The 12,756-nt window shown below is 46.5% G+C and overlaps 1 protein-coding gene across 7 annotated transcripts in view; it reads left to right on the plus strand.

Annotated features, from left to right (window-relative positions):
- Positions 1-2,716: 2,716 nt before the first annotated feature.
- The window catches only part of IKZF2 (IKAROS family zinc finger 2), a 109,583-nt gene continuing 99,543 nt past the window's right edge, over positions 2,717-12,756 (plus strand). For 5 of the 7 annotated variants that reach the window (XM_027735670.2, XM_027735673.2, XM_027735676.2 and 2 more), the window contains exons 1-3: positions 2,717-3,004; positions 5,697-5,745; positions 6,473-6,577. In XM_027735670.2, coding sequence (XP_027591471.1) covers positions 5,712-5,745; positions 6,473-6,577 — 139 coding nt within the window. In that variant the 5' untranslated portion in view covers positions 2,717-3,004; positions 5,697-5,711. Of the gene's footprint in view, positions 3,005-3,894; positions 3,947-4,380; positions 4,417-5,696; positions 5,746-6,472; positions 6,578-12,756 lie in introns of those variants that run through there. The other 2 variants (XM_027735671.2, XM_027735672.2) reach the window with 2 other exon arrangements.

Here is a 12,756-nt window from a genome sequence, read left to right on the forward strand (position 1 = left end):
TTCTACACTGAAACCAGTGATTCACCCCTGTGCTGCTGTAGCCAGGACGTGCTCATCTCTGCAGCCCTTGGAGTTCACAAGCTGGTTTTTGAAGGCGAGCCCTGTCACCTTATTCTCTGCCCCTTGCTTTTCCTTAGGTCACTCCTTCTTGTTTTCACAGCTTTGTTTGGTTTCAAAAGCTGATGGAGCAGCAGGATTAAAAAAATCAGAAATATTTACCGTAGAGGATGGGTCTGGCTTTTCCCATCAGCTTCCATGGCTCAAGCAGGTTCTAACAGCTTTGGGAGAAAAGCTGTTAGCTATTAAATTATTACCTGTAAGGAGAGCCAGCTGGAAGCTTTCAGTTTTCAACATTTTGATGAAAAGCACCATAAAAAGCTTGACAACAAGACTTGTAGCATTTCAATGACATGTTTTGCATTTGTCCCTGCTTTTTAATGGCCTGTAAAAGTGATCAAAGGCTTCAAAATGCTGCTGAGACCCACATCTCAGGAATTTTGACCCCCCAAAATGAAGGCGGGGGGGGGGGAAGCAAAACTCAGAGTGTGTGCTGTTGGGGGAATTCATTTGGATAGCTTTTGGGAAGTCATTTCCCATCTGGAGGAGAGTGTCCACAGGGAGAGTTATTCGGCATAAACTGTTATGGTATAATTACCCAGCTCCAGCTATGCCGGTCTATTTGCTGGTGTAGGCAAGCCAAGTCTAGTTGTTGAAACGTAGGCGTGGGAAACAAGAAGTGTGCTTTCTAGGCTCAGCTCTTTGGCCTTGGGCCGGTCCCCTAACCTTTCTGCCTCCTTCCTATGCAAAATGAGAAGAGTTAAATTAACCCACTTCACAGGTGTGGTGTAATGACTAATTGGCTAAAATTTGTAGCGCTGGGGAGAGAGAGAGCTGTTGATTAACTTCCGTGTCTTGGGCTGAGTGAATAATTTGGTGTCTTTCTCCAAAGTGGTGTTTGTCTCACTCTCAGGATTGGGTGGCTCGTTTGATGTGAAGTGACAGTGCTAAGAAAACCTGGGGTTTGCCTTGTTGTCTAACAACAGTATTGCACTTGTGTGTAGTTAGACCAAGAGCTAAGGCTTTTGCTTCAAGATTTTGCAGTTAAGATTTTGCTTGAAAGCAAAATTTCCAGGTACTCAGAGCCTTTGATACAAAAAGAATGTGGGTATGTAGTGATGGAGATACTTTAGTGCATGTCTGAAACTCAGTGGTAAAGTGCATGTGTTACTCCCCTTAGTACCAATGAAAATCAAGGATAACTCTCCACTATTCCCATGAGTTGCTCTGTTGGGTGAAGAGGCTCAAGGGTGTATGGGCAGCCTGAATTATGATGCTTCCTAGTGTTTGCGTGCTTAACTTTGCAAATTTAAATTTAATAATACCTGCGTATATCGCGCATGACATACATAACCTCAGCTCCTTAATGGACAGTAAATTCTGGTGTCTCATGATGGCATTGCCACGGCCATCAGCACCTGGCAGCTCAAAGAGAAGAAACCAGGACAATGCTATTGCATCTGATCCAGGACCCGTGGAGAGCAGAGAAAACTGTAAGGAAGCACATCAGACATTCACCCTCAGCCAGCTGTGGTGGGTTTGGGTCAGGCCTCTGAGTGGGTCTGTGGGGGTAATTCCTCACTTAGGGGGATGCCCCTTCACTGTGGGGATGTTCTCTCACTTATGGGGTGTCCCCTCACTGTGGGGATAATCCCTCACTTATGGAGTGTCCCCTCACTGTGGGGGTAATCCCTGATTTATGAGGGATCCCCTCACTGTGGGGGATGTCCCTTCACTGTGGGGAACACTCGGGGCTGTTCCTTCAGCCTTGGCTGTGGGGCAGCATCAGGGTTTCCCTCAGGACAGTAATGGTGATTTTTTTCCCCTTTCCCCACCACATCGACTTCTCGGGAGGGGGGGGGTGGAATGGCACGTAGAATCTTGATTGTAACCAGGTTGTCTCAACATAAACGGACCACAAACTCCGCTCGTATTTACCGTGAACGTTTAATTAAGTAACAAGCCCGGCAGCGGCGCGCCCCTCCCCGCCGGCCGCCCCCCGGCCGATTATAAATAGAAGTGCTGAATCATGACTCCGCCGGCCCCTTCCCCCGCCCGGCGGGCGCGGAGCGCGGTGCCCGGGCTGTGTGAGGGGTGCCCGCTGAGGGGCCGCCCCGCGGGGCCGCGGCCGTGCCCTGAGGGCGCGCGTGCCCGCCCGCCCGCGTGAGGCGCGGGGCGCGCTCTGTGGCGGCGGCGGCGGCCGCACTTGTCCTGTAATCGATTGCCGAGCGCGCTGAGCGGCCTCTCGCCGGCTGCGGGCACCCGCCCCCCGCCGCGCCGCGCCGGCCCCGCGGGGCTGCGGGAGCCCCGGGGCGGGGACGGGAATGTGTGTGGGGCGGCCGCGCGTGGGACCGCGGGGGTGTGAGGGACCGAGCGTGAGGAAGGGTGTGCATCTGTGTCCGTGTGTGAGGGAGGGAGTGAGCGTGCGAGGGAGGGAGTGTGTAAATCTGTGTCCGTGTGTGTGCGTGTGAGGGGGAGACTGAGTGTGAGGGAAAGAGCGCGCGCGCGTGCGTGTGTGTGTGTGTGTGTGAGACGGAGCGTGTGAGGGCGGGTGTGTGTGCGCGTGTGTCTGTGGGAGGGAGGGAGTGCGCGCGTGTGTGTGAAGGAGGCAGTGAATGAGCGTGTGTGTGTGTGTGAGGGAGGCAGTGAATGAGCGTGTGTGTGTCTGTGTGTGTGAGGGAGGGAGGCAGGGAGGGAGCGCGGCCGCCGCCGCCGCCGCCGGATCGGTTTCTCGGGGTTTGACCAGCTGTCCCAGGCTAACCCTCTGCTCTCTGAAGATGGAGGAAGTAAAAACAGGATTACCCTTAGCTACGGCTCCTCCGCCGCCTTAGTCCCCCCACAGCCAACTGCCGTGCACAAACACACCTCCACTGGGCAGAGGGAGCCGACACTAATAAACACACAAACAAAAGGGGGATGGAACTGACTCACTGCCTGCGCGGCTGAGGTAAATCTGCGCCTGGCTTCTTATTATTTCTCTCTTTTTCTGTTCTTTTTTTTTTTTATTATTATTTTGTTTTTTCCCCTCCTCCCCTCCTCTCCCTCCCCAGTCCCCCTTTCCCCGGCGGGAGGAGGGACAGCTCCGTCCGGTGCCGGGGGTACGCGGGGCTCGGTCCGTCCGTGCGGGTCTGTGTGTGCGGAGGGTCCCCGAGCCGAGCGCGGCTGTGCAGCATCCCCGCGGGCGCCGATGACTTGTTGCTGGTAGCCCAAAAAATAAAAAATAATTTAAAAAAAAAAAAGACCACAAAGACCAGACGAGCCCGGGGCCGGAGCCTTGGCGGGTCTCCCCGGTCCGTTACCCAGCCCGGCCCCGCTGCCATTTCCCTCAGCACCCGCCGCCACCTGCGCGCCCCGGGGGGCTGCGGCCTGCGGCGGGGGGAAGGGGGAAAGGGAATGGAATGACAAGCGAGGCAGGACTTCCATGACTTTGACAGGTTGTGGCAGGGGTGGGGAGCGGCAGAGATGAGACGCGGAGCCCGGCGTCGCCCAGGGCCGGAGCGGGGAAGTTGGCCCGGCTCTGGTGCGCGGGGTGTGAGTGCGCCCGCCGGGCCCCCCTCGCCCCATCCCGCCCCGCATCCCCTCACCCCATCCGCCCCGCATCCCCTCCGCTCCCCCCGATCCCGTGCCGATCCGTAAGGAACCGGTGGATCAAGTTTTCCTCTCTCTCTCTCTTTCTCCCCCTCTCTCTCCGTCTCTCCGCGCTGGTTAATCGCATTGCTGTAGCAGCGGCTGACCTCCCTCCCTCCCTCCCTCCCTCCCTCCCTCTCCCTCTCTTTTTTTTTTTTTTTTGTTCTTCGTCTTCCTTCAAAAGTATGTGCCATTCCTGAGCGAGTTTCCCCGCCGGCTCATCCCGGGGCTTCCCGGCTCCCCGGCTCCGCATGCCCCACCTGTAAGTGCCGGGGGCGGGTTTCTCTCCCCTATCCTTCTCTCCCTCCCGGTCTCTCTCTCTCCCCCCGCTCCTCCCGCCTATAAAAAAAATATTTTTCCTAAACTTTCTCCATCTTTCTGTGTCTTCAGCTCGAGCGAAACACTCTCCCTCCATTCGTTGTGGAGAGAGAGGTTTAGCAGCTGGGATTTGCCATCACCAGCCTAAAAATGGTGACCAAACTTTTTCTTTCCCCCCTCCTTTTCCTTCTCCTCTCCCCCTTGAAGAAATAAAAAAAATTAAAATCAGGCCGTGTTCTAACTTCGGTTATGGATGTTTCTGTGTTTCTTTTTGTCTTCCTTTCTCTTCCTCCTCCCTTCCTCCCCTTTCTTTCCTTCCACTTCATTGGCTGGGATGATCTTTCCCTGTTGCTTCTGATGTTTCTTTCTTTTTCTCAGTGTGTGCCTGCCTACCTGGACTAGGGGGAAGATAAGGTAATTTTGAAGGGCTTGAGGAAGTGGTTTACCTGTTCTGAAAACTTCTGGGGGTTTTTGAGATTTCTTTTTAAGAGTCATGAAAATCAGTAATTGAAGAGTTTGGTAGCAGCTGGGCAGGTTGAAATTTAAGTGTTATGTGCTGAATGCCTTGGGAATTTGATCTGCTTTATACCAAAGAAGAGCACAGAGAAAAGTATTTATTTGTTGGGGAAAGGCGGGGAGCAGGGGGGAAGGAAAGAGGGTTGAGGGAGGGGGAGGGAAGTGGTTTTGGAGACAAGAAGTGAAGCTGCCTGTTTTCCAGTAAGTAATGGAGAAATTCCAGGAGCCAGGGCTAAATATACTTGGCGATCAATACAGAAATGGCTCATTGTGAATAATTTAGCTGCCTGGTGCAGTGAGAGTTTTGAAACTAAAGGCAAAAAAGAGGCTGTGGAGGGAGAGAGGAAATAAAATTCTCCTCTGGTCATGTCAGATTCTTAACTTTTCCACTTAAAAGAACATAGTTATGATTATTGATCCCTCTCTTATTCCCCCCCCCCCCCAATATATATCAAATGATAGCTAGGGGGTGTCATTCTATACAGTTACTTGGGTTTCGGGAAAGTAATAGCTTGTTCTGTGTCAGCAAAGTGCTTCCAGAAACTTTAAGATTGCTTCACACCACAAAATGTATGATCTGGGAGTTTTAAGTGTGATGTTTGGCCCCGTGCTGTGGTAGATAAATAGGATTGGAATGAACAGGTGTGTGTACAGGTGTGTGTGTGTGTGTGCACAGAGGTGTGAGACAAAGAGCTGGAACAGCTCTGTTGAAGGGGAACAGACACAGGAGGGTTTATTTTGTTTAGATCAGGATGGAGTCTCTTGTAGTGTGTGTGAAAAGAGCAATTGTTAAAGGTATCCATCTCCTCAAACTCTGTTCTGGCTGCAAGAGCAGATAAAGCATTACCATCCCAGCTTGAACAAAACAAGTGGAAAGTCAGAGAAAAAACTCTCAAATCGGGCAAAAATGTGAGTGGGGCACAGAGAGAGGGGGATGGTCAGATCAGGATGATCCCAGTGCCACCTGCCCAAGAGGCAGCTGCATTTCTTTACTCACATAATTTACAGGAAGAGTTCAGTGATTTGCAAACGAGCACATGCAATGCACTTGTGTGTTTCTCTAGGCAGTGGTTGCAACAGCAGTAAAATGGGCAACTACTTAGGGCTTTAAGTAAGTTTAATCATTTAATGGTTGATACTGACAGGAGTCTCTGAGGGTGTACTTTTCTGCCTTGCAGCACTGCACTTTGACTATGGAAGCAGAGGCTGCTGATGGATATATAACATGTAAGTAGCCATTTCATTTGATTATTCTGAATTACTTTTCTTTTCCCACTATCCTTTCTATAATGCAGTCACCTGAAACTTTAGGTTCCTTATGTATGGTCTTTGCATTGATACTGAATTAATAGCATTTAAATATAAGCTCTCTGTATGACTGAGAAATGCATGGGGATGGGTGCATGGGTGAGTATCTCTAGGTTTAAATGTTTGCTGGGGGTAAATGAACTTAGCAAATGAGAGAAAGTTTGTCTTCAGAAATTCGAATTGCAGCCAAAACCTTTTTATGCCTTTCCCTATGCATTTCTCTTGTTTTCTTTGTGGGGGTTTCTGTAAGTGCTTTGTTTGACTGTCAGTTAACCCTGAGCTTTGGGGGGAAGGTCTGTATGGTGAAGTACTGTTCTAGTCTTCCCCTGCCCAGCCTGGATTGTCGGTGTCTGCTAATGGAAAAGTAATCCTAACTCACTTGAAACCAAGCAGCTGGGGCAAAGTTTGTCACAGGTGTGTGTGTAAAAGACTGGTGACAGTGGGTATGAGGGGGCTCTTAAAAATCAGTCAAATGTTTGTTTGTGCCCAGTGGGAGTCCAGATTTTACAAGCTCTGGGAAGACCCCACCAGTAAAGGAGGGAAGGGCAGGGGTGAAGGGAGCAAGCGGGTTGTAGTTCTTGATCTTTATGCAACTCTGCTGAAGAAGGGGATGGAAACTCACGGGGAACTTGTTTTGTGCACACAGGTGACAATGACTATTCTCCTGAGAGGGAGCACTGCGGCATGGCCATTGACCTCACCTCCAGCACTCCCAATGGCCAGCACGCCTCCCCCTGTCACATGGCAAGCAGTAAGTCTCCTCTTAAGCCTGTTTCTCTCTAGCAGAGGGTTGGGTTGGTCTGGTCCTCCGGGTCCTCGGCTTGCTTACCGGGTCTTAACCACTGCTGTAGGCATTGCTAATAGCAGAGGAGGACAAGGGAATTTTGTTGGGTTTTGTTTTGTTGGTTTTTTTCTTTCTTGTTCATGCTGGTGTCTCATCTAAACATGAACGGGATTACTAGTCTGAACTATCCTAAGGTGGCATTTGAGAGCTGGTCCTTACCTGTTCCAGGTAGGAAAACACTAGGCTTGACATATGCTGGTTTTGTTTCCTCAGGTTTTGAAATCCAAATGGAAGTTGGTGTTATTATTACTTACTGTGCTTCCCAAAACAGCTTGAAGTAGCTTTATTTGAAAACAAACACATTTTATTTACAAAAAAGCTTCACTCTGGCAAAAGTATGAAGTTAAAATATCTGGGTTTGATGACAGGTTGTATTTTACTGTTCCATACAGTAGCTTCAGCATCCTATTCATTACTTCAGCTTTGCCTTTGCAAGTCCAAAAGTGGCTGGGATAATTGGGAGTTTATGGCACTTGGTCGTTGACTCTAACAAACTGAAAGGATTTTGGTTTAGAATGTCGGGGAGAAACTCAGAAAATGTAGAGTTTTGGGAGTCTACTGAGAGTGTCAAGTGCTGATAATATTTCTGTAATTATTCTCATGCTGTCTATTGGAGGTGGATAAATATAGTTTACACACATTTCATAAAAGCGACATTCTCTCTTTTCCGTGTGTGAGTGCTGTAGGTTGTTTTACTGGTGGCTACAGTGTTACATCAAGATATTTACCTTAATGTAACCTCTCTACTTGTATTCAAGAAATCGTGTAATATGCTTTGCTTCCAACATACTTAATTTTCTTTCTGGTTTGTGTGTGCTAGAGATACATATCTATCTTTTTAAACAGGGTATTTGTATAATACCCCCCCAGAAACTGTATGAAAAAAAAAATAAAACCAAAACCAGAGCTTTTAGGGTTGCTAGCTTGAAAATACACAGTATATTGACTTCAAAGTTTTTCTGATTGAGAAAAAGATGTTGCTTTCCTTAAGAATTCTTTCCTCCTGCAAATTATGAGTAAAACACAGTTTTATGAGCCTTTAAAAATGAGGGTTATTACAAAGATCTCCCAATTATATACATGTTGCTGGAGAATATGATTGGTAATACTGTGGACTGAACTTTATATGACAACCGCCCATAATTCAGCATCTTTAGACAATTCCAGTTGTACGGCACTGGGAGTCTGATATACTTTATTATGTTGTAAAAGTTTTACTACTCACTTTCTTCATTTTCTTTGTTTCCTTTTTATTAATGGGAAGGCTTCATTGGAAGGGAAAAAATCTCCGTGTTTTAAATCTTCTTTATAATCTAGACTAAAAATCAGAGTCAAATTGGGGAATAAAAAGATCTGGGATGAAGCAGTGCAAAAACTCTGTAACACATTCGGTATTTTCGTGTTCATTGTGTTAACATTTTCAGTGGTTTTTAAGCTTTGTTAGTTCTTGCGACACACATGTATCTGCAGCCTCGGTGAATATCTTGTTGTTTTAGAGGTGTTTTTTGGTCTCTCAAAGGTGTCTCAGATGCTTTCACCACTGCTGCTCTGTGTTAAGCATGTGCCGCTGTTGAAAAATTAAGGGCTCTGCCTGACTTTCCCAAGCCAAGCAAAACTCAAGCTTCTTAAATTTGTTGTAATTTATTCACTCTTTGCAGGCTGAAGAATGTTTTTCAGAGAGGCGGTTTGTGCTGCCTTGAACATGGGAGGTATTGATCAGAGGTTGTCGGCTTTTGTGGCAGCTGTTATGTTGGTTCATTTAAGGTTTTTGGCCAAATCTCGAATCTGGCATGTGTAGGCTAAATCTCCAGGCTGTGCTTTAGAGCTTTCCACCTGTTTTGCGGGGCATGGGAAATCCTTTTAAAGGTTTGGTAACCCAGGGACCCGTGACCTCTCTTTTTTTTTTTCTTTAAGGAGTGGTGGGGATGGGGGGGTAAGGAGGAATAGCTGTTTGAAATATTTTTTATGAATTCGGTAGCTCCAAATGGATTGATCCATCATCCATAGTTTTAAGTGGAGGAAGTAGCAGTGTTATATTTCTGTATGGTCTGATGTCCAGTGGGTCACTGGAGACTCAGTGATGTTGGCTGCTGTTATAGTGAAGCCCAGAGCATATCATTCTGGCTGGGTAGGGCTTCCTAATGGAGGAGGTGACATGGGGATCAGACCCCAAATTCCAAACATTTCACTCCTGGTTTGGTTGCTCGTCATCCCCAGGAATGGATGGCCCTATTTGGCTGTGTGCTCTGGATGTGCACCTGCAAGGTAGAGATCTAAGTTTTCACCTTTGTTCTTGCAGTCCATTAAATTGTTTTGAACCACAGCTCTTAATTTAGTCTGAATTTGTGTCTGACTCAAAAGGAGAAACACCATGAGAAGGAAATTTCTTGGATCTGCACCGAAATGACTGAGTAGTGCTCTCCCAGCAACAGCAAAATTATGTGCTGGGTAAAGAGTTTTTTAGTTCATTAGCCCTTGGCAATGTGTTACTACTTCTGTCTGGGCTACTGATGTTTTCAGGTTTGATTCAAAAAGGTTTTGGGTTAAATGTTTTGGCTGCTGCATCCTTTAGCCTATTATCATTTTCAAGTATCTAGATTATATTTGTAGGTTATGGATGGGGCTGACACTCAATTTTCCTTGTGAATGAGGTGATCCTGAAAGATGAATCACGCTAAATCGCCTGTCATAGCTAACTGATGATCTTACAGATACCTGCCTTTAGCAGAACACTGCATGTGTGTTGGCAGATGCTCTGTTCTAAAACACTCTATTGTAGTTTTATGTAAGCAAAGATTTCAAATACATGTAAATAGTCAAGTCTAATAGGTTGATAGATCATCTCACTTCTCTCTACAGCAAAAGACAAATTAGTGTTATACCTGCTGAGTATAGATGATATATTTACATAGCCCCAAATCTGGAAGTCCAGGTTTTCTTCTGATCTTCTGCAGGAAAACTCTTCCAAAGGCTGACGCCCAGAGCTGGGCGTCAAAGGCCTGCTCAATTAACTTTGTGTTGGTACTAGAGGGTTCTCTGCATGGCCCCAAGCCCTCCTGCAGACCCCACCGAGTTCAAGGGAGTCGGTCTTGTTGCCTTCAGTGAGTGCTAAACTGGGCTATAAGTGATCAGAAACCTCCGAATGGGAGCTGGCATGCTAATTAAAGGCTAATGGGGAATCCTTATAAAAGAGGCTTTAAAAAGAAATAATTCCCAGTCACCTCCTCATAATACCACACTGAGTTCTTACTGCAGTTATTAGAGATATTTTTTTTCCCTGTAGGTTAAAATGGACCTAGAGGAATGTCTGCTTTAGAGACTGCAGGGGCACAGTCATTCAATTAGTTGACTCAATCAATTCTTTGTATAGGATGAAGGATACTTCTCTAAGATCACTTGCCTGGTATCATATGGAAAATAGTAACAGCAGCTATTAGCATCTGACAGTCAGTGGCAGAGGCAATTTCCCCTTAAATTAGAGACTTGACAGTGGGTGTCCCAGTTAACTTTCTTATCTTTCCTTTCACGGACAAAAGGAGCCCTCAAATGAAACAGAGTCAGAACAATCATAAATATCAAACCCAACATCTGATGTTTTAAACTGATTAAAATTGTGGTACACTTTCAAGAGGTGTTTATAGTAGCTTGAAGTGTTACTAAGTTATGAGAATTAATTTATTAAGAAAATGAGCCATGTCGGCTGACGCTGTTGCAGAAAATAATGAGGGGACTGCATTTTCTTTGTGGTGGGTAACAATCACTCTGTCTGACAAGACGGCTAATTGGGACAACAGTATTAAGGGTAAATGATTTCAGCAGCGATATTTAAAGTGAACTTGGGCAAGGTTTTATTATAGTGTAACCGATACTATATTCCCAGTGATCGGGGTGGACTATCAGTTGCACTGTTTTTTTGTAACATCAGAGCCCCAAATCTTTCTCGATTACTTTCATTTTTCAACTCTGAATTGTCATACAACCCCTGTTTTGTCACAGTTATGTTGCCCCTAGGAGAAAGTTATGTGTACCATAGCTGTATCAGCACATCTGTAGGGATAAAGAAACATAACTGTGGAGCCTGCCTTTTGGAATGAAACTGCGTAAAATTAGAGATTGTTCCATGCCTCTGTGGCAAACAAGCCTTATCATCACCAGAGTGCCCTGCCCAGGCACATGAGGATGGACCTTACACTGGGATTCTTTCTGGCTCAGTATGTGTTGTGGTTTTTTTTAGTAGGATGAGGTGATGAAGGCTGAACCTCTGCAGGAGGCTTTTCTTTAGGGAGGATGGTTGAAGCTGGTTGGATTGGGCTGCAGAGGGGGACTGAATTGGTGCTTTGAGGCAGTCACTCCCCTGACATGTGCACTGGGGCATGAAGAATTCTGTCTCCAAAACTTCTGTGCTCTGAACTAGGGATTTAGGTCTCCAGTTCCTCCAAATATCTTGGAAAGTGTGAAACATGGCATATGGTGCTAAAAATTCAGACCAGATTACCTCAGGATGCTGAGGAATCTCCTCTCCTCCGTAGTTAAGGAGTAGGGTAGGCAGCATCTATTGGTCTGGGTATCTTTGATCCTGCCTCAGTGCAGAGAGGTGGACTTTTGACAGTCACTTGAGATGTCCTTTGGTCTTCTGTGTCTGACTTTGCAACCTTGACAGTTTGTTTGGGGAGCTCAGCTGTGGAATCGCACGATGATGCCCGATACAGACATACCTGTGGTTTTGCAGGTTGAAGGACAGTGAAGATGGACTTTGCCAAGATGAGCTCAGACATGAGGGATGAGCTCAATAAAGTCTGGCAGGGAACTGTAAGTAGTGAGGTCCTTTGTCACTCACAAGAGCACTGTCTGTGCTTCAGTCTTTTATCTTAGACTCCCTGAGAATTTCCAGGGCAATAACAGTCATCAAAGTTTTAGCCAATGGATTTAGCTTTCTTGAAGTTTAAGGATGAAAATGAAAATGTGATCATTGGGCTTTAAACAGAAACAGAGGTTTTTGTCCACATCTAAGAAACCAAAGCTCTGCAGAGTAGTGTTACACTGTTTCTTGAGGGGGAGAAAAAAAAAGAAAGCCAAACAGAAAAACAGATTACCTGGAAATTAAATGCTCCTGGGATGTACCGTGAATTGTTGTACCTCTGATTTTTCACACTGGTGTGGTTGAAATCATGAACTAGTTCCTCTGATACAAACTGTGTGTAAGTGAACACCGAGTGGTCACTGAAACTAGTAGATAAGTTTGAGTAACTACTATCTATGTAGCTCACACTGCATCGGTGAAGGGCTCCCCTACGTATTTATCTTCTGTCACAGTCCTGGCATTCCCTATGGAGTCAGATACTCGGCTGCAAAAACATTCCTCCCTCTCAGTGAGTGTTATAATGAGGGTGGAGTGAAATGATCGGTTAATCTCATTAAATAGGTTTTTATTCATTCTGATGGAAGTCTCATGAGAGGTCATCTGCCAGGGCTTTGTTGCAGTACACACCTTTCTTTGGGAGCTTCTGTTATTCTCTTGGACTGTCAGGTTCAGTTAACTTTCCCTGGTACACACCCTGTTACAACACTCAGTGTTCTTGCTAGCTCGGTAGTCAGCAAGTTTTCAGTGTTTGCTTCTGGAATTTCAGTTCCTTTTCAGACATGCCAATGAAAAGAGCAATCCTCATCTTCCATGAAATATGACACTTTGATAGCAGCTGGACAAGATACCCATTGGAGAGTTCTCCCTCTTTCCCATCTCTGGATCTGGGGGAAGGTCCTGTTGAAATCAGTGGGTATTTTCTCCTGTGAAATCAAGGCTTGTCTCCAGTTCCTGTGGGCCACAGGCTCTGTCTAGTCCTCCAGCTAAGTGGCAGTTTGCAGGTTTGTAGGACTAAGTTTTACAGGTAGAGATGCAGCTGACTGTGCCACCTTTGTGCAGTACTGAGGGTGAGCAGCACTCACCCTCTTCGCAGTGCCAAGAGGACACCTTGAAGTGATGCTATTCTAGCTGGGAAGAGAAGGCATAGCTCATTCTCCTGCTTTTTTTTCAGTAATCCCAGTGAATGAAATTCCTTGGGGGATCCACCTTGAGGCAGGTCTATAGA

The sequence above is a fragment of the Pipra filicauda genome, unplaced genomic scaffold (assembly GCF_003945595.2).
Source record: "Pipra filicauda isolate LSUMZ 115617 unplaced genomic scaffold, ASM394559v2 scaffold21_size4447388_pilon, whole genome shotgun sequence".
Lineage (NCBI taxonomy): Eukaryota > Metazoa > Chordata > Aves > Passeriformes > Pipridae > Pipra > Pipra filicauda.